The sequence below is a fragment of the Microcaecilia unicolor genome, chromosome 3 (assembly GCF_901765095.1).
Source record: "Microcaecilia unicolor chromosome 3, aMicUni1.1, whole genome shotgun sequence".
In the NCBI taxonomy this organism is placed as follows: domain Eukaryota; kingdom Metazoa; phylum Chordata; class Amphibia; order Gymnophiona; family Siphonopidae; genus Microcaecilia; species Microcaecilia unicolor.
The window spans coordinates 364,800,875-364,825,944 of record NC_044033.1 but is presented as its reverse complement, the minus strand read 5'-3'; the positions used below and the strand labels follow the sequence as shown (position 1 = coordinate 364,825,944).

Here is a 25,070-nt window from a genome sequence, read left to right as displayed (position 1 = left end):
GGTTGGGGGCTGCGCAAGGCAAGGTGATTGTGTGCCATGTGTCACCCATCAGGGAGGTGATATCACACAGTTGTCACCATGTTTCTAGAAAGGAGACGAGTAGTTTGTCAGTGATGTGCAAAACCCCTACGAAAGAAGCTACACTGGCTCCCACTCAAAGAACGCATCACGTTCAAAATATGTACCCTAGTACATAAAATCATTCATGGTGAAGCCCCAGCCTACATGTCAGACCTGATAGACCTACCACCCAGGAATGCTAAAAAATCATCTCGCACATTCCTTAATCTTCATTTCCCCAACTGTAAAGGTCTAAAATACAAATTAATGCACACATCAGCCTTTTCCTATATGAGCACGCAATTCTGGAACGCACTGCCACGCAACCTAAAAACGACCTATGAATTGACCAACTTCTGTAAACTACAAAAGACCCATCTCTTCGACAAGATATACCACAAAGATCAAACCATGTGAAACTCCCATATATATCCAATAATGTTAATAATGCCTTCTATTATATTACTATCATGTATTCCATTACCATGCAATCCAACATCCTTCTGTAGCACTAAATGTCTATTCTCTTCTCATTTCCATTATCCATGATGTATTGTAAGCCACATTGCGCCTGCAAAGAGGTGGGAAAATGTGGGATACAAATGCAATAAATAAAAATAAATAAATGTGCACTGGTACCTTAACGGACTGGCTTACTAAACTTACAGATACAGAATGAGAAGAGCCTTATTAAATGAGTTTGTAAAGGAGCTGTTGCTGATCACAGAGGGGATTCCCCCCCCACCCCCCCCCCCCCCAAAAAAAAAACCCATATACACTCGAATTTCAGTGTTGGGCATGGGGTGGAGAAGACACAAAATAAGTTTTCAGCTGCTGGCTCTTAAGTTTTGGAGCTGGCTCCTAGATTCAGTGAAAATCTGTTGAGACTTAGGCACAATTGAATTAATATTACAGGAGACAAAATTAAGTGCAGTTGAGCACAAGAAGCTTGCAAGGGGTTGGGTGGGGGAGGTATACCACTCTTCTTCCCCTAATTGAAGGGCGGGAGTGGCGGTGCTCATCCACGAAACATTGATGTGTACAATTGACCCAGTATTACAGGATGTGTATGGAAGATATTTATTGCTGAAGTTCACCTTGCCCAACACCAAGTTTCACTTGTGGTATGTGCTCTAAATCAGTATGAACATGCTTTTTAAAAAAAAAAAAAAAATCCAAATAGGGCTTACAGACCCTGCGATACCCTTAATTTTGCATCTCACCGAGCGAGATTATTCACATGTCTCTAAAGCCCATGGAATGTTGTCACGTACTGATTATATTCTACTCTCCACTGCCCTTTTCTCTTTAGGAAACAAGGCAGAACTTGGGCCTGTAATGGTGACAGACCATGTATTACTTTGGGTTGATTTAGACATGGGGATGAACAGCAAAAGTGGAGCAAATTGACATTTTCCAGCCTCTCTGAGTACGGATCAACACTTCCTTAAATACATGCAGCAAAAATGGGAAGATTTTGTTCACTTTTAATGTAGCCCATGTAGAAAATCCAGTTCTGTTTTGGGAGACGGCTAAAGTAGCTCTGAGGGGCAATATTATATTTTATGTTCTCTCACTCCCACCGCATCATCCAAGGTATATTACACTTGGGAAAAAAATTGGCAGCCATGAAATGTACTTATGTATATTCCCCTACCTCTAGTTCGAAAGAGTTACTGGTATCTACTCAAGTATCCTTTAATGCCTTAATTCACAAGTGCACAAAATAAAACGAAACTGCATTCTCCTCTCCTTTTTTGTAAAATGCTCAGTGACATCATCATAGAATTTCATATTTGACTTTAAAGTCAGGAGTAGCTCTTTTTCAGTTGATAGTTTTGCTAGAGATGAGTCTCTCCTTCCCTGTTGTATTCTTGCAATAGTTTTTAATTCTTTTTAAAGCAAAAATAGAGGTCTTTCCACTATAGCTGTATTGCTCGGAATTGTAAGAATCAGTGTGCCAAGTTTGTAACATTCACTGAAGCTAACAGAACCTAGCCCAGTATCTCTTAGTATTTTCATGTGGATATTTACCACAAAAGAATCATAAGCTGTAGCTCTGTGAGTGCTAGGACACCCCCAATCCTGTTTCCAGCACTGCCTAGACAGAACTGAAATCTTCGGGATATAGCAAGGAGGTTTAATGACAGGAGACAGCGGGAGCATGCTTAGCCCATTATATGGGCTGAAGCCAGTAGGCATTCGATACAGTTAATATTGATCTGCTATTGCATAAACTTATGATGATAGGTTTTGATGGAAAAGCTTATGATTGGTTTTGAGACAGGAATATACAAGTTGGTCAATTAGCAAGTCTTCAATCAGTATATACTTTGAGTGAGTGTTCCACATGGGTCTTGCACAGCTATTTAATGTGTATATGGTGTCCATTAGTGGTGTGTTTGAAGCAATGAATGTAAGCTATGCAATGTGTGCTGATGACATTCAGTTCTTCTTCCCAGTATTACCTGATGATGTTTCTGTAAAAATTCAAGATTGTATAGGGAAAGTTGAGAATTGGATGAAAGCTAATAAGTTGCTGTTAAATTTGATGAAAGCAAGAGATATTGAATTATTAGTAATAAGATGACTGTTCTTCCTGATCTGACCTTGTGGTTGAAGGATAGTCTGGTACTAGTGAAATCATCTGAGGAACCTAGGGGTAAATGATAGTTATTTAACTTTTCAGGAGCAAGTGACTAAGGTCAGTCAGACTTTTTTTTATTTTTTGAGAATGATTGCAAAGCGAAATGTTAAAGCTCTATGATTTTCGAATGGTTGTTCAATATTTAGTGTTGACAAGGCTGGTTTTCTGTAATGGTCTTTCTTTAGGGATTGTACAGAGCAAAATTAATTCTTTACAGGTTATTCAGAACAGCAGCCCGAATGATTAGTGATGTGGCTAGGTTTGAGCACACCTCCTATGTTACTTAATAGGCAGCCAATGCAGTTCTTTTTATCACATTTAATGTAAAATTTTGTTTTTGATGTTTCAAGGATTATTTTGTCCAGTGCTTTTGTATTTATCCAACTTGGTACAGTATTATAAAGCAGAAAGGTTATTACAGTCTAGTAATGAAAGAAAAGCAATAGTTCCAGATCAGAGACAGATATATTATGCCGAAACATCTAAATGTGCATTTTCAGTTGCAGGTCTGTTTTTGTGGAATAGTCTCCCAGGCATCTTATGCTTTACTTCTTCCTTGAAGGATCAAAAAAAACACATCTGTTCTTTCAGGCTTTTAATATTTGAAATAATTTTGAGTGAAGGGCAACCCAAAAGCACCTCTGTATTTGATATGTTTTGTTTTACGTTGTACGTAATTTGATTTTATGAATTTATTTTTGTAAACCACCTAGTTTTTTTAGGCGATATATGTTTTACAAATTTGTTTTGAGTGTACCAAGATGGCAGTGGCTGCATTGGGGAGAATAAAACCTTCAGTGGACAGGCTTCAGCCTTGTGGTGTCACAACATATCTTTTCTCCTTGCGATGTAGAGCTGCAGGGGAAAATAGAAAGGAAGGCTGTCTCTCCTCAGCTACTATGTCCATCTCCCATTGCAGCCCATTGGTCAGACATTCCTTAGCCAATCAATAGGCCACAGGGGAAAGCAGGACAGAAGGTTTTGTCTTCTAAAATACTGGTCCTGCCTCCTCTGCAGTTTTATTGGTTGGCTAAGGAATATCTGACCAATATGCATAGCAGGGAGCAGAGAAGAGCTGCAGTGTTGTCAGGCTTCCTGCCTTTGGTCTACCATAGAAAGGGGGAGAAGTACAGAGGGGGAGGCACTGGAACAGGCGTGAGGAAGGAAAGAGTAGACAGGCATTGAAAGCTGGAAGACATGGTTTGTAAGGGGGAAGAGATGTGGAATGTAAAAGGAAAGTGAATGCAAGGGGGGTGTATGTGCTGTAATAACAAAGATGAGGGAGGAGCTGAAGAAAGAAACAGATGAGGACAGGGAGAGCAACTGTGTGGAATTCAAAGAGAATGGAGCTGATAGGGGAGGGGAGAGGCTGAGAAAAGAGTTCTGAAAAAGAGGATCAGGTTAGAGGGAAGAAGCACTAAGGGGTGAAGAGGGATTAAGTGTCAGGAGAGGTGAGAGTAGGGAGAGAAAATCAAGAACAAGCAAAGAAAAGATAGATTCAAACCATGAGCACAAAAGTTTGAAAATATCAACCACTCCCCACAACTGAGCAAGCCCAAGAATCACTGGGGGTAGGAATGTACAATTTTCCTAATTGAGCTGGGTCAACTTTGGGTATCTGCTCTTTTATTCCAACCTTGCAGTCACTGGGGTAAATAAGGTATTTCATTAGAAGGATTATATCCCACAGCAGGTAGAAATGGTGGGGGCACTGGGCTGTGCGAGCCTAAAGAAGTAGCGCAGCAGCAGGAAGAGGTGGCAGGAGACCATTGACAAACTTGGGGGGGGGGGGGGGGGGAGAAGGTACATAGTGTCATAAACTCTGTGTGTTTCTTGGTTTAGCTTCCTGGGCAAACTTATGTTTGTGCCCCCCCCCCCCCCCCTATCGGCCCCCATCCCCACCATCATTTCACCTCTCGAAGAAGCAGCAAAAAGTGCACAGCCTAGTTGTGGGTATGATAACAGTTTGTGAGCATTGGGACTATGCAGGCACATTCATAATGGTTACAGCTGGAGAGCTGCCAAGTTATCCCGTTCCAGAAGGGAAATTTTGAGCCAGTCCTAGATTTCTATAACTCTAAGCTGGTACATTATCTGGCTCATTTTTAAAAGAGAAAAACGTCCAAAAAGTGGCATGTCTGCATTTGGACGTTTTTCTCACAAAAATGTCCAAAACAGTGTTTTTGAAACCTATTTTTAGACTTTTTTTTCTCTGTCTGCCAGAAGTGCATCCAAATCTCAAGAGGGAGTGCCAGGGGTGTGTTCAGAGCGGAACTTAGGCGTTCCTAAGACTTAGACGTTTTTCAGCCATAATGGAACAAAACAAAACCATCCAGGACGTTTTGAGCTAGACCTGTTTTTATTATGAATAAGGCACAAAAAGGTGCCCTAAATAACCAGATGACCACTGGAGGGGAATCAGGAACGACCTCCCCTTATTCCCCCAGTGGTCACTAACCCCCTCCCACCCCCCAAAAATGTGATGAAAGACATTACCAACCTCTGCGCCCAGTGGGTTTTGGGGAGCTCAGCTCACAAAGTAAGGGAGCAATGGTGAGATGTGTACCTGGGAGCATTTTATGAAGTGCACTGCAGTGCCCCCTATGGTGCCCTATTGCTGTCCTAGGATGTCAGGGGGACCAGTCTACTAAAAATGCTGGATCCTATTACATCCTAATGGCTTGATTTTGTGCATTTTGCACTTGGATGGTCCCCGCCCCCCCCCCCCCCCCCCCCCCCCCCCCCCCCGCCGCCCCGAAAATGGACCAAAAAAACAATACATCCAAATCACAAAACATTGTTCGGAACAGTATTTTCGAAAACAAAAGATAGATGTTTTCTTTTGTGAAAATGACCTTCTTTCCTATTTGGATTTTGGATGTTTTTTGCAAAACGTCCAAAGCTGAACTTGGACGTTATATTGAAAATGCCTCTCCACAGGACCTCGGATGCTGATTTCAGTGGTGGTATTAGGGACTACAAATAGAGCACTGAATTGGGATATAAGTTCAAAAATAGAACTGACCAAAAAGTCTCCCTCCTGGAGCTGGGTAACTTAGCAGCTCTGCAGCAGTGGACTGATAATCAGGGAAGCTGAGCAAATCATTTTTTACTCTGTTGCCTATGAAACAAACTAGAGACTCCAAGGATAGACTGCCTGAAAGAGTGAGATTTAAGGACTGTGTTCAAGATATAGATGTACAAAGTTTCACCTGTGAAAGAAGGTTTACAAATGGAAAAAGCGAAATAAAATATTTTAGCTTTATTGATGCTTCTGAAAGAATATAGGCAGAGCGGAGCAGCATTAAGATGGTGTTCAAAGGAATTTGCCCAAGTAATTTAATAGTTAACAAGGTAAATTCCATGGGCTGAAAATTTCTCTTCACTGAACTTCTTCACTCCAGCCCAGATTTTCAAAGGGAAGTTTTAGTTACCAGACTGTGCTTACCAGAGACTCAAACATATACAAGTGCATGAACTCTCTAGATCTCTTTTCTAGTGCTATCCTGCAGCTCATTTGCTCATTCAGGCAGGCATTTGCTGCCAGTCCTTTTCTTCAGCAGACCCTTCACACTTTACCCCAGTCTTCAGTCCTACTCTTTTTCAATCTCCTCCCACCGCCAGAAAACTTTACAGGATTCTCCCCCAGTCCTTGTAGCTCAGCCCATCCTTCCTGTGACTAGAAGCTTTCCCATTGGCTGGATTCTATCACAGCCTCTGCACTCGAAGAGGGGGGAGCAGAATTGGAGAGCTGTAGTGGGCTTAACTGTGAAAAATAGTCACATACTTATAGTCATCTTTCTGACTTAAGACAGGTAGTTTATAAATTTTGAGAATCCTGAAAAAAATCCAGATAGTTGGCAATCCTGAGCGCATCTGGCAGGTCCCTCTAATCTTTTTGGAGATTCAGTGTAGGCCCTGCAAGATGGAATGACTCCTTTGCACAGATTGTTCTGTCTGCTCTTTTGCTGACAGTGGAAGGGACCAACTGGATCAAAGGGTAAAATAGCAAGTTGGTAGGTCAGGGTGGGGATTCAGTGAATACCTTGAATGCCCTGCCCTGACTGCATGTCACTGTTGTGCTGACTGGTCACTGTCTCAGATAGGATTTTGGGCTTAATGGATCTTGGTCTGATTTAGCATGGCTTTTTTTTTTTTTTTACATTTTTCTGTGGATTAGGCTGGCAGTAATATACCTAATTGATTCATATCTGATTATGTACTGTAGTGAAACCACATAACTAATTTTAAAGTTAAGAATTTTTTGAGTTCTCTGTGCCTCTAATTATACAGTGAAGTTAAACATGAGGTGATTATTAAAGTATATTATCATAATATTTGCAGTTGTAGATTTTGACAAAATTGACATTGTAATCCCAATTTTCTTCCCTTTTCTTTTCTCAGATGATGAAATATGCCTGGGATAATTATAAGCGTTATGCATGGGGATTAAATGAACTGAAACCTGTATCCAAACAAGGACATTCAAGTAACTTATTTGGTGAGTAATGTTTGTTTTTATTACTTATTGGTATTACGTTTTCAAACCTTCTTTATTTAAGCAAGGTGGTCATACAGAAAATGAACTTAGAAATTCAACATTGTCATATAAGGATTAGGCATTATAATATGAACAAAAATTCTCAACCACAGAAAAGGTTGCTTATAAAACACCCAACCAGTCAAACGGGGCTGGCCTTTCAATTGCTGGGCCCTGTGCAGACCAGTCCTCCTGCCCACTTTAAAATGTGTGTTTCTCCAAAGGGGGCTCAGGGAAGTGGCAGCAATTCACATAGGGTGTCTGCTGCTGACCCCAGATCCTGCTTCTCTGCTGCATCCTGCCCTGGTAGAAGCAGAAAGTTGCAGCAGAAAACAGACTCTTGCGGTCAGCAGCAGACACCCTGTGTGAATTGCTGCCACTTCCCTGAGCCGTCTATAGAGAAATGCTGTTTTAAACCTCCCAACCATCAGCCCTGCCTCCCAACCACCGGCTCTGGCACAGACCGTACAAGTCTGTCCAGCACTATCCCCGCCTCCCAACCACCAGTTCCGCTGCCCACCACCGGCTCTGGCACAGACCGTACAAGTCTGTCCAGCACTATCCCTGCCTCCCAACCACCAGCCCCGCCTCCCGATCCTGACTAAGCTCCTGAGGATCCATTCCTTCGGCACAGGATTCTTTTATGCTTATCCCACGCATGTTTGAATTCCGTTACCGTTTTCATTTCCACCACCTCCTGCGGGAGGGCATTCCAAGCATCCACTATTCTCTCCGTGAAAAAATACTTCCTGACATTTTTCTTGAGTCTGCCCCCCTTGGAATGCCCTCCCGCAGGAGGTGGTGGAAATGAAAACGGTAACAGAATTCAAACATGCGAGGGATAAGCATAAAGGAATCCTGTGCCGAAGGAATGGATCTTCAGGAGCTTAGTCAGGATCGGGAGGCGGGGCTGGTGGTTGAGAGGCAGGGATAGTGCTGGACAGACTTGTACGGTCTGTGCCAGAGCCGGTGGTGGGCAGCGGAACTGGTGGTTGGGTGGCGGGGATAGTGCTGGACAGACTTGTACGGTCTGTGCCAGAGCCGGTGGTTGGGAGACAGGGCTGATGGTTGGGAGGTGAGGATAGTGCTGGGCAGACTTATACGGTCTGTGCCAGAGCCGGTGGTTGGGAGGAGGGGCAGGTGGGTGGGAGGCGGGGATAGTGCTGGGCAGACTTATATGGTCTGTGCCCTGAAGAGCACAGGTACAAATCAAAGTAGGGTATACACAAAAAGCAGCAAATATGAGTTACCTTGTTGGGCAGACTGGATGGACCGTGCAGGTCTTTTTCTGCCGTCATCTACTATGTTACTATGTAAAGGGGGGAGGGGTTTGGAGACCCTTGGTCATGCTTAGCCAGGGCCCTATCTGACTGCCGCTGTTTCCCCTGCTTAAGGTCAGCCCTTAGTCAAACACAAGGAAATGACCCACTGAACAAAATTATCATTTCTCCCACCATTTAGCATAGTTCCTTTCCCTTCCCTTGTCCTGCACAAAAGTATTAATGCAAAAACAGTTCCAACACAGCCGTAAAGCATCTTTGTATGTTCGAAAATCACAGATTGGTCTCGGCTAATGATTAGTCTTATACCTCTAATTTTCATGGAGAACAGCTTTAAAATTCCCACAAACGGGGCCCCATGTGGTTCTCACTGGAATCAAAAGATAAGAAGTGCTATTCACCGACTTCTCTTGCCAACTGGAAGAGAATGCGTAGGGGATGGAAAGTATAGACAGACCTCTGCAGGCAGCTATGGCTCTGCTTTCTCTTCTCCCCTACCGACTTCTCTTGCCAACTGGAAGAGAATGCGTAGGGGATGGAAAGTATAGACAGACCTCTGCAGGCAGCTTTGGCTCTGCTTTCTCTTCTACCCTATTTCTATTTCTGCCAGGAGTTGACTTGGGCAAGGCTCTGCCTGGGGAATCATTGAATTAGCACATCTGAGAGGGCCCCTCCCAAACATTTGGGCCCTAGGTACATGCCCAGTTTGTCTGTGCCTTAATCCTACCGTGACTCTTATGTCCATCATACTTAATCCTTCAAATCACTCTTCCTTTTCATCTCTGCTAGATGGGCCCAAACAAATGGTTGTGTCCCTTCCTAACCAGGAGGTTCAGGTAGAGAAACTGACCTGTTCTAGTAATATCACTAGTATAAGCGGTGGTGTAGCCTGGAATTATCCAGCAGGTCCCCTAGGCCTAGCTCCCCAGGGTGCAGTACACAGCTTATACTGCTGTAATTGAGCCTTAAGGGCCTTAGCTCCTGGGATTCAGTCCATGGACCGTACCCCAGTTGAGCCAGGAGGGGTTTATTTTCCTCAGCAGCTCCAAACATTAGCCCATGACTACTGCTTAGTGTGGCTTATGGTGTTGGACCCCGCAGTTCCCTTTTTAATGCGGGTTGTGTGGACAGTGCCTCCTTGGGGCTCCTGCAGCATCAAATTTAATTAATTTAAATCTAGCTATTGCTAATCACTTATTCCACTTCTTGTCAGGACATTTTTCAGCCCAGTAGGAGCAAAGAACGTCAGTGGGGGATTGTGCATCTCCCCTGCTCCCTCCCACTCAGGCTGTGCTGCTTGCAGAGCTCCCAAGATTGATGGGAATGACAGCCATTTGCCATCATTCTCCTCAGACAGGAAGGGACCTCTCATGGAGCCTCTAGGGGCAGCAGTGGAGAAGGAGTTGCCTCTCAGTTCAGCTTTGGGGGGGGGAGAGTTGAGGGCCCTGGGAACAAGGTAGATGTAGGCCCTTGTGTCTTACGTTAAGCAGGCCCTTGCAGAACACCCTTTGTCCTCTGGAGGCTGGGGGGAGGGGAGTGGCCTAGTGGTTAGGGTGGTGGACTTTGGTCCTGGGGAACTGAGTTTGATTCCCAGCACAGGCAGCTCCTTGTGACTCTGGGCAAGTCACTTAACCCTCCATTACCTGCTGCATTGAGCCTGCCATGAGTGGGAAAGCGCGGGGTACAAATAAAATAAATAAATAAACCCACAGACTTACTCTCAGGATGAAGAAGTTCAGTGAACTCGGAGAGGCCCTGAATGGGGGTCTGGCTTGCACAATGCTAGCATCTCTTCATAGAGATCTGTGGGATCTGTTAGAAGGCAGGTGGGACCTGGAAGAAGGCTCCCCCCAGTGGTTCACCTTTTCACTGAGAAGCATTGGCGCAGCACATTGACTCTGTCTCAGAGGCTTTCCTTAATCTCTGCTTCCCTTAGCTTTCAGATGGGGACCCCATTTTGATTCGCTTCGCCAAAGCCTTGCCCTTGCACAGAGCCCTATCCAAGATGGTTCTGACAGAATGGGAGGCCCCCGAGTGCATTATCTGGGGCTCCAGGCTACTGGGAAGCTTTACCCCTTACTTGATCATGAGTTGGATAGGCTCCTTGAGCGCTCCATAGCAGATGCCCTGGTTAAAGGAGGTTTGCCATTGAAAGATAACCACAACAGAAAGGTGGAGCAAACCATCAGCAAGCACTTGCTTCCTCTGCCTCTAGAATTCAGGTTTCAGTGTGTGGGCTATGTAGCTTGAGCTGGGTCCCACAATTCCCAGAGTCCCTTAAATTGACCAGTCTGAAGCAGCTTTCCTGGCAAATGAAGAGCTGAAAGAACTCTTATGATCAAGTACATGTGTCCACTCGTAGCTTGGTCTCCGTGGTAATAGCTTGGAAAGGGTTGTGGCTGAGACACTGGGTGGCAGATGTGGCCACAAGGCATGCTTGTGTAAGCTGCCTTTCAGGTGTTGGCTGTTTTTTTTTTTTTTTTTTATTTGCAAGAAGTCTTTATTAACAGTTCAAGCATGAAGGGAAATATACAATCTGCCTCCAACACCATTGCCATATCTTCACATAGACAAATGTATAATAATGAAAACAGAACAATGGTCCCACCAGCCCAAACATGCCTAATGTAGCTAAGTGAAACTTCAGAAATTTTAAGAACATTTTGTAATACAGAAGAGTTAACCCTCCCCCTTTCCCCCCTCCCATGCCCCCCTCTCATCTGAACAAGGAGGTATAGCAAAACTCCCACCCAAATAGGGTTCATCACAATCCAACACCAACAGATTCACCCCAATTTCTCCACGATTGGGACAACAGATGCAGAATCATACTAGACAACATAGCACCAACCCAAACCAGAACCTCACACAGAAAAAACTCAATACCATGGTTTAATGAAGAGCTGAAAGAACTAAAAACACAAGTCAGAAGATTGGAACGAGCATGGATTAAGAAAAAAGATGATGCTACACTCAACGAATGGAAGCAACTACAAAGACAATACAAATATGCCATCAGACACAGTAAAAGATCATATTATAAAACTAAAATTGGACCAGGATACAATGACACACACAAACTCTTCCAACTCATAAATAATCTAATAAATACCACGCCGGTTACTGCTAACAATATAGACACCCTGTCAGCAAACAACCTTGCGAACTACTTCAAAGAGAAAATGATAAAGCTACGCACCATGATACCCAGCAATACAATTGATTATATAAACCTCCTTAAATGTCTAGACCCAATACATGGGGAATATCCAGCAGACCGATCATGGACCAACTTTGACCCACTCTCGACCGAAAACATCTCTCAAGCACTCAAAAGATACGCCAAATCGCAATGCAAATTAGACATTTGTCTTAATAACCTTATAAGATCTGCCCCTCAACAATTCATAACAGACCTCACGAGACATATAAACTACATGCTACAAAACGGTCTTTTCCCAAAGGACAAAGGAAATATTCTACTTACTCCTTTACCTAAAGATGCAAAGAAGATACAAGTGACGTAAGCAACTATAGACCAGTAGCATCTATCCCACTGATAACCAAACTTATGGAAGGCGTAGTGACGAAACAGCTCACTAACCACCTTAATAAACACTCAATACTGCACGAATGTCAATCAGGATTTCGATCAAACTACAGCACAGAAACAGTACTAGTAACTTTAATGAATAAATTTAAACAAACTATTGCAGCTGGTAATAACATACTTCTCCTACAATTTGACATGTCCAGTGCCTTCGACATGGTCAACCATGGAATATTATTACACATCCTGGACTACTTTGGAGTTGGAGGTAACGTGCTTAACTGGTTTAAAGGATTCTTGACAACTAGATCATACCAAGTAACAACCAAAACAGCGACATCAGCCCTATGGATACCTGAATGCGGAGTCCCCAAAGGATCCCCCCTCTCACCAACACTCTTTAACCTAATGATGATACCCCTAGCCAAGCTATTAGACAATCAGAATCTCAACCCATACATATATGCAGACGATGTCACGATTTACATTCCGTTCAAAAAGGACCTAAAGGAAATCACCAATGAAATCAACCAAAGTTTCCAAATCCTGAACTCTTGGGCGGATGCATTTCAGCTAAAACTCAACGCAGAAAAAACACAATGCCTTATACTCGCCTCACAACACAACACAAATAAATTCAACACCATAACCACCCCAAACCTCTCCCTCCCCGTTTCAAACAATCTAAAAATTCTGGGAGTGACCATTGATCGAAATCTCACACTTGAAAATCTCGTAAAGAACACAACTAAGAAAATGTTCCACTCCATGTGGAAACTCAAAAGAATAAAATCTTTCTTCCCAAGAGCCATTTTTCGAAACCTGGTACAATCACTGGTATTAAGTCACTTGGACTATTGCAATGCACTCAATGCTGGCTGTAAAGAACAATCAAGAAACTTCAAACAGCAGAGAATACCGCAGCCAGACTCATATTTGGAAAAACAAAATACGAAAGTGCAAAACCCTTAAGAAAGAAACTACACTGGCTCCCACTTAAAGAGCGTATCACGTTCAAGATCTGCACAATGGTTCATAAAATCATTTACGGAGACGCCCCGACTTACATGCTAGACCTCGTGGACCTACCACCAAGAAATGCTAAAAGATCCTCCCGCATCTTTCTTAACCTACATTTCCCCAGCTGTAAAGGAGTAAAATACAAACTAACACACGCAACCAGCTTTTCCTACAAAAGTACGCAGTTGTGGAATTCACTCCCAAAGCACCTGAAAACGATTAACGAACTGACCAACTTCCGCAAATCCCTGAAAACCTACCTATTTAACAAGGCCTACCAAGAGACCCCATAACTATCTACCTTTACTCAGAATGTATCTTTCTATAACTGCCTGACTAAATCTTCTTGTTTTCCTTGACTTCTGTATACCACCAACTGTATTCTCTGCCCTGGTATGGTGATGCCAGAACAGGTCTCTGTAAGCCACATTGAGCCTGCAAATAGGTGGGAAAATATGGGATACAAGTGCAATAAATAAATAATATTGAAGCAGAGCAGTGCGAAATGAAAGGCTCCCAAGAGATTTCCCGTTTATGCCTCTGATGTCTATGCTCTGCTAATAGGTGCTCCATTTCACAAATATACCACATTTTATTAAGCTACTTCATCAGTGAGGGTACAGATTGCTGCTTCCAGTGTGCACCAACAATTACTCGAGCTGCGCTTATGGCATGCCGTACCAGAATGGTTTGAGGAGAAGTTAATTTGGGAATCTTCTTAGGAAAAAGGAAAAAAACTGGTGCCCAAGGAAGTGAGCACCCCATTCACTTCTGCATTCTGCAATCTGTAATAGATTGTTTTCCAGAAAGCCCAAATTTTTACGCGGGACCACCATATGTGACCCATTGTACCAATTTCACCACATCTCCTCCAACATATATCCAATAGAGCTGGGTAAGTGCATCGGAGACGAGTAGGAGTTAAATACCATTGAAATAAAACTTTAACGGCATTTTCTTTAAAGGACACATAGAGAGACACCCTCGCCGATGCCTTTTCCATGACCTCCCACTCATCGTCACCCAGCTCACGCTGCCAGTTCCTTCTGTGCAGAGTGTATATTGGGGACTGCGTGCAAAGATATTTATAAAGATATGTTATCAAGCCTCTTGTGGTCTTGGGAGTCCTCACATAAGTACTCCAGGAGAGAGTCTTCCTGTGTGATTGCAGAACGGATAGATGTCGCACAAAGAAAGTGGGAGATCTGAAGATAGGCATATATCGATCTTTTATTATAAAAGGAAATTCTTCCACTAATGAAGAAAAAGTTAACAGAGAATCTTTGTCAAATAATTGGCCCCAAGTCTTAAGTGTCCCGTCTGTGGCCGTGACAACCCTCAGACTTACCCTGTTTCTGGGAGTCAGTGTCTGTGCTGGCTTCTGCTTGTCTCTGTGTCTGTGTCTGTCTTAGGTTCTCTCTGGCTCTGTGAGCTGATTGCCCTACTGAACCTCACCTGTGTGGGCTATGCCTCTTCCAAGATGGCTGCCGCCGCCTCCTCCTCTTTGCCAGTATCCAAGATGGCTCCCGCTGTTCCTTCCTATGGGCTGACTGCTCTGTGTGTCAAGCCTCTGTTTGGTTGCAAGGTGATTGCTGCAGCTGTGGCTCTGGTGTTGAAGGGCTTTATTAGTCACTTGGAGACTACAGTCCTGGCCTTTGCATCTCATCTAAAGGTCCTGGTGTATAGAGTGCTCTGTACACGGTTTCAGTGTTTGCTCTGTGTGAGTTTCTATGTTTGTCTAGCTAGCTTAGGCACCGTCTGGCTTGTAGCCTGTGCATAGCTTTGCTAGTGCTCTACTACTACTACTACTATTTAGCATTTCTATAGCGCTACAAGGCATACGCAGCGCTGCACAAACATAGAAGAAAGACAGTCCCTGCTCAAAGAGCTTACAATCTAATAGACAAAAAATAAATAAAGTAAGCAAATCAAATCAATTAATGTGAACGGGAAGGAAGAGAGGAGGGTAGGTGGAGGCGAGTGGTTACAAGTGGTTACTAGTCAAAAGCAATGTTAAAGAGGTGGGCTTTCAGTCTAGATTTAAAGGTGGCCAAGGATGGGGCAAGACGTAGGGGCTCAGGAAGTTTATTCCAGGCGTAGGGTGCAGCGAGACAGAAGGCGCGAAGTCTGGAGTTGGCAGTAGTGGAGAAGGGAACAGATAAGAAGGATTTATCCATGGAGCGGAGTGCACGGGAAGGGGTGTAGGGAAGGACGAGTGTGGAGAGATACTGGGGAGCAGCAGAGTGAATATATTTATAGGTTAGTAGAAGAAGTTTGAACAGGATGCGAAAACGGATAGGGAGCCAGTGAAGGGTCTTGAGGAGAGGGGTAGTATGAGTAAAGCGACCCTGGCGGAAGATGAGACGGGCAGCAGAGTTTTGAACCGACTGGAGAGGGGAGAGGTGACTAAGTGGGAGGCCAGCAAGAAGCAGATTGCAGTAGTCTAAACGAGAGGTGACAAGGGTGTGGACGAGGGTTTTGGTAGAGTGCTCGGAAAGAAAGGGGCGGATTTTACGGATGTTGTAAAGAAAGAAACGACAGGTCTTGGCGGTCTGCTGGATATGAGCAGAGAAGGAGAGAGAAGAGTCAAAGATGACCCCAAGGTTTCGAGCTGAGGAGACAGGGAGAATGAGAGAGCCATCAACAGAAATAGAAAACGGGGGGAGCGGGGAGGTGGGTTTGGGGGGGAAAATGAGAAGCTCGGTTTTGGTCATATTTAATTTCAGGTGGCGTTGAGACATCCAGACAGCAATGTCAGACAAGCACGCTGAAACTTTGGTTTGGATGCAAGGTGAGATATCAGGGGTAGAAAGGTAGATTTGGGAGTCATCAGCATAGAGATGGTAGGAAAAGCCATGGGATGAGATTAATGAACCAAGGGAAGAAGTGTAGATAGAAAAGAGGAGGGGACCAAGAACAGAACCCTGAGGTACGCCGACAGGCAGAGGGATAGAAGTAGAAGAGGATCCACCAGAGTGAACACTAAAGGTGCGGAGGGAGAGGTAGGAAGAGAACCAGGAAAGGACAGAGCCCTGGAATCCAAGTGAGGACAGGGTATCGAGAAGTATGCTGTGATCGACAGTGTCAAAAGCAGCGGAAAGATCAAGAAGAATGAGGATGGAATATTGACCTCTGGATTTAGCCAGTAATAGGTCATTGGAGACTTTAGTAAGCGCAGTTTCGGTTGAGTGGAGAGGGCGAAAACCAGATTGTATTGGGTCAAGAATAGCATGTGAGGAGAGAAAATCAAGGCAGCGGCGGTGAACAGCACGCTCAAGTAATTTGGAGAGAAAAGGAAGGAGGGAGATGGGTCGGTAATTAGAGGGACAAGTAGGGTCAAGTGAAGGCTTCTTAAGGAGAGGTGTGACCACAGCATGTTTAAAGGCAGCAGGGATAGTTGCAGTGGAAAGTGAGAGGTTGAGAATGTGACAGATAAAAGGAATAAGAGTAGGAGAGATGGCATTAAGAAGGTGGGTAGGAATGGGATCAGAGGAACAGGTGGTACATTTTGAGGAAGAAAGGAGAAGTGTAGTTTCCTCAATAGTAACTTCAGGAAAGGAGGAAAGGGAATGAGGGGAAGGAGAGAGAGGGGGACGGACTAGTGGAGGGAGAGGTGGTGAGGTAGAGAAAGCAAGGTTTATCTTTTGAACCTTGTTGTGAAAGAATTCAGCAAGGGTCTGAGGAGATAATGAAGGGGGAGTTGGGGGAGGGGGCACCTTGAGGAGAGAGTTCAATGTGGTGAAGAGAAGTCGAGGATTAGAGCCAAGAGAGTTGGTCAGTTGGATATAATAATCCTGTTTGGCACGTAAAAGAGCAGATTGGAAGGAGATCAGCATGAACTTAAAGTGTAAGAAATCAGCAAGGGCCCGAGATTTCCGCCAGAGGCGTTCGGCGGAGCGGGTACAGGAACGTAGGTAGCGGATATTAGAAGTCAGCCAAGGTTGGGGTTTTGTACGCCTTACAGGGCGGGTCATCAAAGGTGCAAGAGTGTCTAAGGCAGAGGATAGAGTATTGTTGTAAGAAGAAACAGCCTCGTTGACAGACGTGGATGGTGCCACAGTAGAGAGGAGGTTAGAAACATGGGAGGATAGAGATGAAGGGTCAATATCATGAAGATTTCTAGATAAATTAGATAGGATAGGACGGAACTGGGAGGGGGGAGATTTAAGTGTGAAAGTTATAAGATGGTGATCAGAGGAGGGATGATCAGAGGCAAGGAAACTAGAAGGTGAACAGTTGGAGGAGAAGATGAGATCAAGACAGTGACCATTTTGATGAGTGGGGGAGGTGGAGCATAGTTGGAGACTAGCTAGCTTAGGCACCGTGTGGCTTGTAGCCTGTGTATAGCTTTGCTAGTGCTCTGTGTTTGTTTAAACTAGTTAGCTTAGGCACCGTCTGGCTTGTAGCCTGTGTATAGCTTTGCTAGTGCTCTGTGTTTGTTTAGACTAGCCAGCTTAGGCACCGTCTGGCTTGTAGCCTGTGCATAGCTCTGCTAGTTCTCTGTGTTTGTTTAAACTAGCTAGCTTAGGCACCGTCTGGCTTGTAGCCTGTGTATACAGTGGGGGAAATAAGTATTTGATCCCTTGCTGATTTTGTAAGTTTGCCCACTGACAAAGACATGAGCAGCCCATAATTGAAGGGTAGGTTATTGGTAACAGTGAGAGATAGCACATCACAAATTAAATCCGGAAAATCACATTGTGGAAAGTATATGAATTTATTTGCATTCTGCAGAGGGAAATAAGTATTTAATCCCTCTGGCAAACAAGACCTAATACTTGGTGGCAAAACCCTTGTTGGCAAGCACAGCGGTCAGACGTCTTCTGTAGTTGATGATGAGGTTTGCACACATGTCAGGAGGAATTTTGGTCCACTCCTCTTTGCAGATCATCTCTAAATCATTAAGAGTTCTGGGCTGTCGCTTGGCAACTCGCAGCTTCAGCTCCCTCCATAAGTTTTCAATGGGATTAAGGTCTGGTGACTGGCTAGGCCACTCCATGACCCTAATGTGCTTCTTCCTGAGCCACTCCTTTGTTGCCTTGGCTGTATGTTTTGGGTCATTGTCGTGCTGGAAGACCCAGCCACGACCCATTTTTAAGGCCCTGGCGGAGGGAAGGAGGTTGTCACTCAGAATTGTACGGTACATGGCCCCATCCATTCTCCCATTGATGCGGTGAAGTAGTCCTGTGCCCTTAGCAGAGAAACACCCCCAAAACATAACATTTCCACCTCCATGCTTGACAGTGGGGACGGTGTTCTTTGGGTCATAGCCAGCATTTCTCTTCCTCCAAACACGGCGAGTTGAGTTCATGCCAAAGAGCTCAATTTTTGTCTCATCTGACCACAGCACCTTCTCCCAATCACTCTCGGCATCATCCAGGTGTTCACTGGCAAACTTCAGACGGGCCGTCACATGTGCCTTCCGGAGCAGGGGGACCTTGCGGGCACTGCAGGATTGCAATCCGTTATGTCGTAATGTGTTACCAATGGTTTTCGTGGTGACAGTGGTCCCAGCTGCCTTGAGATCATTGACAAGTTCCCCCCTTGTAGTTGTAGGCTGATTTCTAACCTTCCTCATGATCAAGGATACCCCACGAGGTGAGATTTTGCGTGGAGCCCCAGATCTTTGTCGATTGACAGTCATTTTGTACTTCTTCCATTTTCTTACTATGGCACCAACAGTTGTCTCCTTCTCGCTCAGCGTCTTACTGATGGTTTTGTAGCCCATTCCAGCCTTGTGCAGGTGTATGATCTTGTCCCTGACATCCTTAGACAGCTCCTTGCTCTTGGCCATTTTGTAGAGGTTAGAGTCTGACTGATTCACTGAGTCTGTGGACAGGTGTCTTTCATACAGGTGACCATTGCCGACAGCTGTCTGTCATGCAGGTAACGAGTTGATTTGGAGCATCTACCTGGTCTGTAGGGGCCAGATCTCTTACTGGTTGGTGGGGGATCAAATACTTATTTCCCTCTGCAGAATGCAAATAAATTCATATACTTTCCACAATGTGATTTTCCGGATTTAATTTGTGATGTGCTATCTCTCACTGTTACCAATAACCTACCCTTCAATTATGGGCTGCTCATGTCTTTGTCAGTGGGCAAACTTACAAAATCAGCAAGGGATCAAATACTTATTTCCCCCACTGTAGCTTTGCTAGTGCTGTGTGTTTGTTTAGACTAGCCAGCTTAGGCACCGTCTGGCTTGTAGCCTGTGCATAGCTCTGCTAGTTCTCTGTGTTTGTTTCCAGTGCATGACTAGTTAGCTTAGGCACCGTGTGGCTTGTAGCCGGTGCATAGCTCTGCTAGTTCTCTGTGCTTGTTTCTAGTGTTAGACTAGCCGCCCTTGCTAGCCACTATCCCGAGACTGTGTTTGTTCCTAGTGTTAGACTAGCCGCCCTTGCTAGCCACTATCCCGAGACTGTGTTTGTTCCTAGTGTTAGACTAGCCGCCCTTGCTAGCCACTTTCCCGAGACTGTGTTTGTTCCTAGTGTTAGACTGGCCGCCCTTGCTAGTCACTATCCCGAGACTGTGATTGTTCCTAGTGTAGACTAGCCAGCTTAGGTACCGTCTGGCTTGTAGCCTGTGCATAGTTCTGCTAGTTCTCTGTGTTTGTTCCTAGTGATAGACTAGCCAGCTTAGGCACCGTGTGGCTTGTTAGCCTGTGTATAGCTTTGCTAGTTCCCTGGGTTTGTTCCTAATACTTGACTAGCCAGCTTAGGCACCGTGTGGCTTGTAGCCTGTGTAAAGCTTTGCTAGTGTTCTGTGTTGTTTCCAGTGCATGACTTGTTAGCTTGGGCACAGCTTAGTTGTTAGCTGGTGTATAGCCTTCCAAGTCTCCTGAGTTTGCTCTGTGTATGTTCCTGTGTATGACTGGTTTGCCTGGGTATAGCGTTCCTATTAGCCTGGGTACAGTTTACTAGTCATTGTGTTGAATCCTGCCGACTGCCAGAACCCAGACAGGCCCTGCTTCTCTGCCTTGCCTTCGCCTAGGTGCCAGGGGGCACTCCTGGATCTTCATTCCTGCTGTTCCTGTAAGTCCTACTGGCTGCCAGAACCTGAGGGCTCAACCCTCGGGGAAAGGCAGTCAAGTGTAGGTGAAGCCTAGGTCCAGGGTGTTCCAGTTCTGCGGGTTCCGCTCCAGTGTGTTCCAGTCCAGCGGGTTTCACTCCTGTATGTTCCAGTCCAGTGGGGCCACTCCAGTGTGTCCAGTCCAGCGGGCCCCACTCCAGTGCGCACCCGTCCGGTGCGTTCCAGTTCCGAGTGTTCCGGTGTAGAACTCCAGTCCGGGGTTCCGGTCCAGTCTTGTTTCATCTCTACCTGGAAGGTGATCTTGCCTGCCACTGCCGCTCCACGGTAGTGGCCTATGGACTCACAAACCCCGTGCTCTCGGGGAAGAAGCCTGAAAGTATGCCAAGGTCCTCGAGAGCACGGCAAGCGCGAGAGACGCGACATTAAGACCCTCAGTATACCAACAAGTGAGCACACCTTGTATGTTTCCAGGAGGAAAAGGGGGGTTAAAAAGCTATAGACGAAAGGTGTGATAAAATACGATCCTGGTATGGAAAGAGACTATCCCAGTAATAGAAAGTAGTGTAAATCGAAGGCCACAACCCCACCACTAGGGACCTATGTTTACATGGGATCCACATGAGGTCTCCCAACAGTCTGAAGCCTAAAGAAAATTGTTCCAGCTGAATCCATAATTTATGGGGGTGTGCCTGGTACCATTCTAGTGCTGCATGTGCTTGAGCTGCCCTGTAGTACCAGTAAATATTAAGGACTCCCAGCCCTCCCTTCTTAATCTTGGTAAAGGAATGACTGAGGCAAGTGATGTCTACCAGCTCAAATAAAACTTGTAAGGCAATCTTGCAGGTTAGAAGGAAACCCCCTAGGTATTTTCAAAGGGAGCACCTGAAACAAATAAAGCAGGCGGGGTAAGATATTCATTTTAATAGTAGCTATTCTACCAAACCAAGAGAGAACCAAGTCTTCCCATCTTTCCAGGTCAGCAGAAATGGATCTAAACAGGCTTGATTAGTTGGCGGGAAAACAAGTCAGAGAAACGCAGAGTCAGTAACATACCTAAGTATCGTATTTCCTTTGTAGCCCAGCGGAAAGAGAATGAGGTCTGCAAAGAGTCAACCAGCTTTGTGGGAAGGGTAACATTTAGTGCCTCTGATTTATTCATATTGATTTTAAACCCTGAAACACCTGAATAATCGCCAATAGTTTGCAAAAGGTTGGGAAGTGAAGTTAATGGGCGAGCCACAGACAGCAGTATATCATTGGCAAATAGTGCCATTTTATGTTCTCTATCAGCTAAGCAAATGCCAGAAATGTTGGGGTTCGAATGCACTTTCACCACAAAAGGCTCCATAACCATTGCAAAAAGCAATGGGGCCAGGGGACACCCCGGCGAGTTTTCCGAAACAGCAAGAACAATTCAGAGTTTTCCCCCATTAACCCGGACACAAGCTCTAGGAGAATGATAAAAGGTCTGGATCCAGCCACAAAACAAGGGGCCAATCCCGAAACATTCCATGACCTGATACATAAAAGGCCAGTGAACCCTGTGAAAGGTCTTCTCTGCATCTAGGCTGAGAAGACAGATAGGAATCTGATCTCGTTTAGTTAAATACATCAGGTCCACATCTCGCCTAATATTGTCCATGACTTGTCGTTGAGGCACAAACCCCACTTGATCTGGGTGTATAATAGATGGCAAGATAGATCAGACGATCTTCTAAAACGTTTGCTAAGATCTTAACATCTGCATTCAAGATCATTCATACTGAATGATTCATACTGAATGTGCCTCATATCACCCTATATCCTAGGGCGATATAAGGCACATTCAGTATGATCTTCATCTGGTTTTGGTATTACTGCGATCCAGGCCTCCATCATTGAAGGCAGTAAGGTCGCTCCAGTTCTGATCTGATTGAGTAAATCTGTAAGAAGCAGAGCCAGATCTGGGGTGAACCTGTTATAAGTAATGCCACACTGGGAAAACACCAAGGGTCCATCGAGCCCAGCATCCTGTCAACGACAGCGGCCAATCCAGGCCAATGGCACCTGCCAAGCTTCCCAAATGTACAAACATTCTATACATGTTATTCCTGGAATTGTGGATTTTTCCCAAGTCCATTTAGTAGTGGTTTATGGACTTGTCCTTTAGGAAACCGTCTAACCCCTTTTTAAACTCTGCCAAGCTAACCGCCTTCACCACGTTCTCTGGCAACGAATTCCAGAGTTTAATTATGCGTTAGGGAAACTATCTAATCCAGGTGACTTTTGCGAAGGGAGCCCTTTAATAGCCTTTTGAATCTCTAATGATGTTATTGGTTTATCCAGATCAGCTGTTTTTGCAGGGGTGAGCGAGGGTAAGTTGAACGATGCTAAATACTCCACGATAGCCTCTGGAGTGGGATAAAGATCCTGTGAGTATAAGGATTGTTAGAATTGCCAGAGGTGTTCAACAATTTACCCTTACCATCTTGGATAAGTACAGTTGTACAATCATCCTTTTGTTTACGCAACCGGAGGACAAGGATCCGCCCCACTTTGTTAGTGAATTCATAGGAACAGATCTTGTGCCTCGATTCAAAAATGGATCCCTTCTATAGGCGACCTTAATTATTTGCTCAGGATACCCTCTGGCAGTCAAACATCATTGAAGGTCATGAGCCTGCTTTTTGTATTTTTGTATTTCCGAAACAAATACTGAGATAGCTCAGGAATTGAGAAAATGGAAGGCTCCTCTTAACAGCTGGAGGGTGACTACTGGTAAATTGTAGAAAACTGTTCCTATGTGCAGATATTTGGTCCTGATACCCTGAAGCAGTTTTTCTTGCAAAACACTGGCCACTGTTGGTGGGACCATGTTATAAAGTTCTCAATTGAAGATGTGAGCCTTACAGTTCAGATAAGTGTCTACAGTCACACAATTTCATTTGAAAATTAGGAATTTGGAAGTAAAATTTATTCTTCAAATATTACTCTGAATTTGGAAAGATTTTTATGTTTATGAGGTTACCCTGTGATGTCTGTGAAGATGATTGTGTCCCAGGCTTGGTTCTGAGGCTTTTCGTTCTGAAGTTTTTGAGATTATATGTTAGAATATATGTTTGTACAGGATTTACTTGTATTTTTAAGCACTATATAACACTGATTTGGTTTTGATTTTGAGATACTCAGGCCATCCCAATTCAGTTAGAAATGGAGGAGGAGCCAAGGCAGAAGCATTGGATATCCTTCAATTCCTAGACTCCTTTCCCACCTTCAAAAAGAGGTTGTGTATAGATGAGAATGTGGGCCTCCCCCCATCTCATCTCCTATTAATAAGGTTGACTCAATGTTAAGAGTCCAGAAAGCTCTGGGATTCGAGAAGTAGTACCTTCCTCTTAGTTCCATAGTGGTCATATCCACTCTCCAAAGAGCCAAGAGTTCCAAGACTTGGTGCCCTCAGGAAGGAAGCTTGGGATTGGAATCTTTAGGGAAGAGATACAGTGGGGGAAATAAGTATTTGATCCCTTGCTGATTTTGTAAGTTTGCCCACTGACAAAGACATGAGCAGCCCATAATTGAAGGGTAGGTTATTGGTAACAGTGAGAGATAGCACATCACAAATTAAATCCGGAAAATCACATTGTGGAAAGTATATGAATTTATTTGCATTCTGCAGAGGGAAATAAGTATTTAATCCCTCTGGCAAACAAGACCTAATACTTGGTGGCAAAACCCTTGTTGGCAAGCACAGCGGTCAGACGTCTTCTGTAGTTGATGATGAGGTTTGCACACATGTCAGGAGGAATTTTGGTCCACTCCTCTTTGCAGATCATCTCTAAATCATTAAGAGTTCTGGGCTGTCGCTTGGCAACTCGCAGCTTCAGCTCCCTCCATAAGTTTTCAATGGGATTAAGGTCTGGTGACTGGCTAGGCCGCTCCATGACCCTAATGTGCTTCTTCCTGAGCCACTCCTTTGTTGCCTTGGCTGTATGTTTTGGGTCATTGTCGTGCTGGAAGACCCAGCCACGACCCATTTTTAAGGCCCTGGCGGAGGGAAGGAGGTTGTCACTCAGAATTGTACGGTACATGGCCCCATCCATTCTCCCATTGATGCGGTGAAGTAGTCCTGTGCCCTTAGCAGAGAAACACCCCCAAAACATAACATTTCCACCTCCATGCTTGACAGTGGGGACGGTGTTCTTTGGGTCATAGGCAGCATTTCTCTTCCTCCAAACACGGCGAGTTGAGTTCATGCCAAAGAGCTCAATTTTTGTCTCATCTGACCACAGCACCTTCTCCCAATCACTCTCGGCATCATCCAGGTGTTCACTGGCAAACTTCAGACGGGCCGTCACATGTGCCTTCCGGAGCAGGGGGACCTTGCGGGCACTGCAGGATTGCAATCCGTTATGTCGTAATGTGTTACCAATGGTTTTCGTGGTGACAGTGGTCCCAGCTGCCTTGAGATCATTGACAAGTTCCCCCCTTGTAGTTGTAGGCTGATTTCTAACCTTCCTCATGATCAAGGATACCCCACGAGGTGAGATTTTGCGTGGAGCCCCAGATCTTTGTCGATTGACAGTCATTTTGTACTTCTTCCATTTTCTTACTATGGCACCAACAGTTGTCTCCTTCTCGCCCAGCGTCTTACTGATGGTTTTGTAGCCCATTCCAGCCTTGTGCAGGTGTATGATCTTGTCCCTGACATCCTTAGACAGCTCCTTGCTCTTGGCCATTTTGTAGAGGTTAGAGTCTGACTGATTCACTGAGTCTGTGGACAGGTGTCTTTCATACAGGTGACCATTGCCGACAGCTGTCTGTCATGCAGGTAACGAGTTGATTTGGAGCATCTACCTGGTCTGTAGGGGCCAGATCTCTTACTGGTTGGTGGGGGATCAAATACTTATTTCCCTCTGCAGAATGCAAATAAATTCATATACTTTCCACAATGTGATTTTCCGG

At 44.8% G+C, this 25,070-nt stretch overlaps 1 protein-coding gene across 1 annotated transcript in view; it reads left to right on the top strand.

The window, feature by feature from the left end:
• MAN1A1 (mannosidase alpha class 1A member 1) overlaps nucleotides 1-25,070 on the top strand; it is a 309,444-nt gene that overhangs the window by 41,913 nt on the left and 242,461 nt on the right. Inside the window, exon 2 of the mRNA XM_030198560.1 lies at nucleotides 7,112-7,208. Coding sequence (XP_030054420.1) covers nucleotides 7,112-7,208 — 97 coding nt within the window. The remainder of the gene's footprint in view (nucleotides 1-7,111; nucleotides 7,209-25,070) is intronic.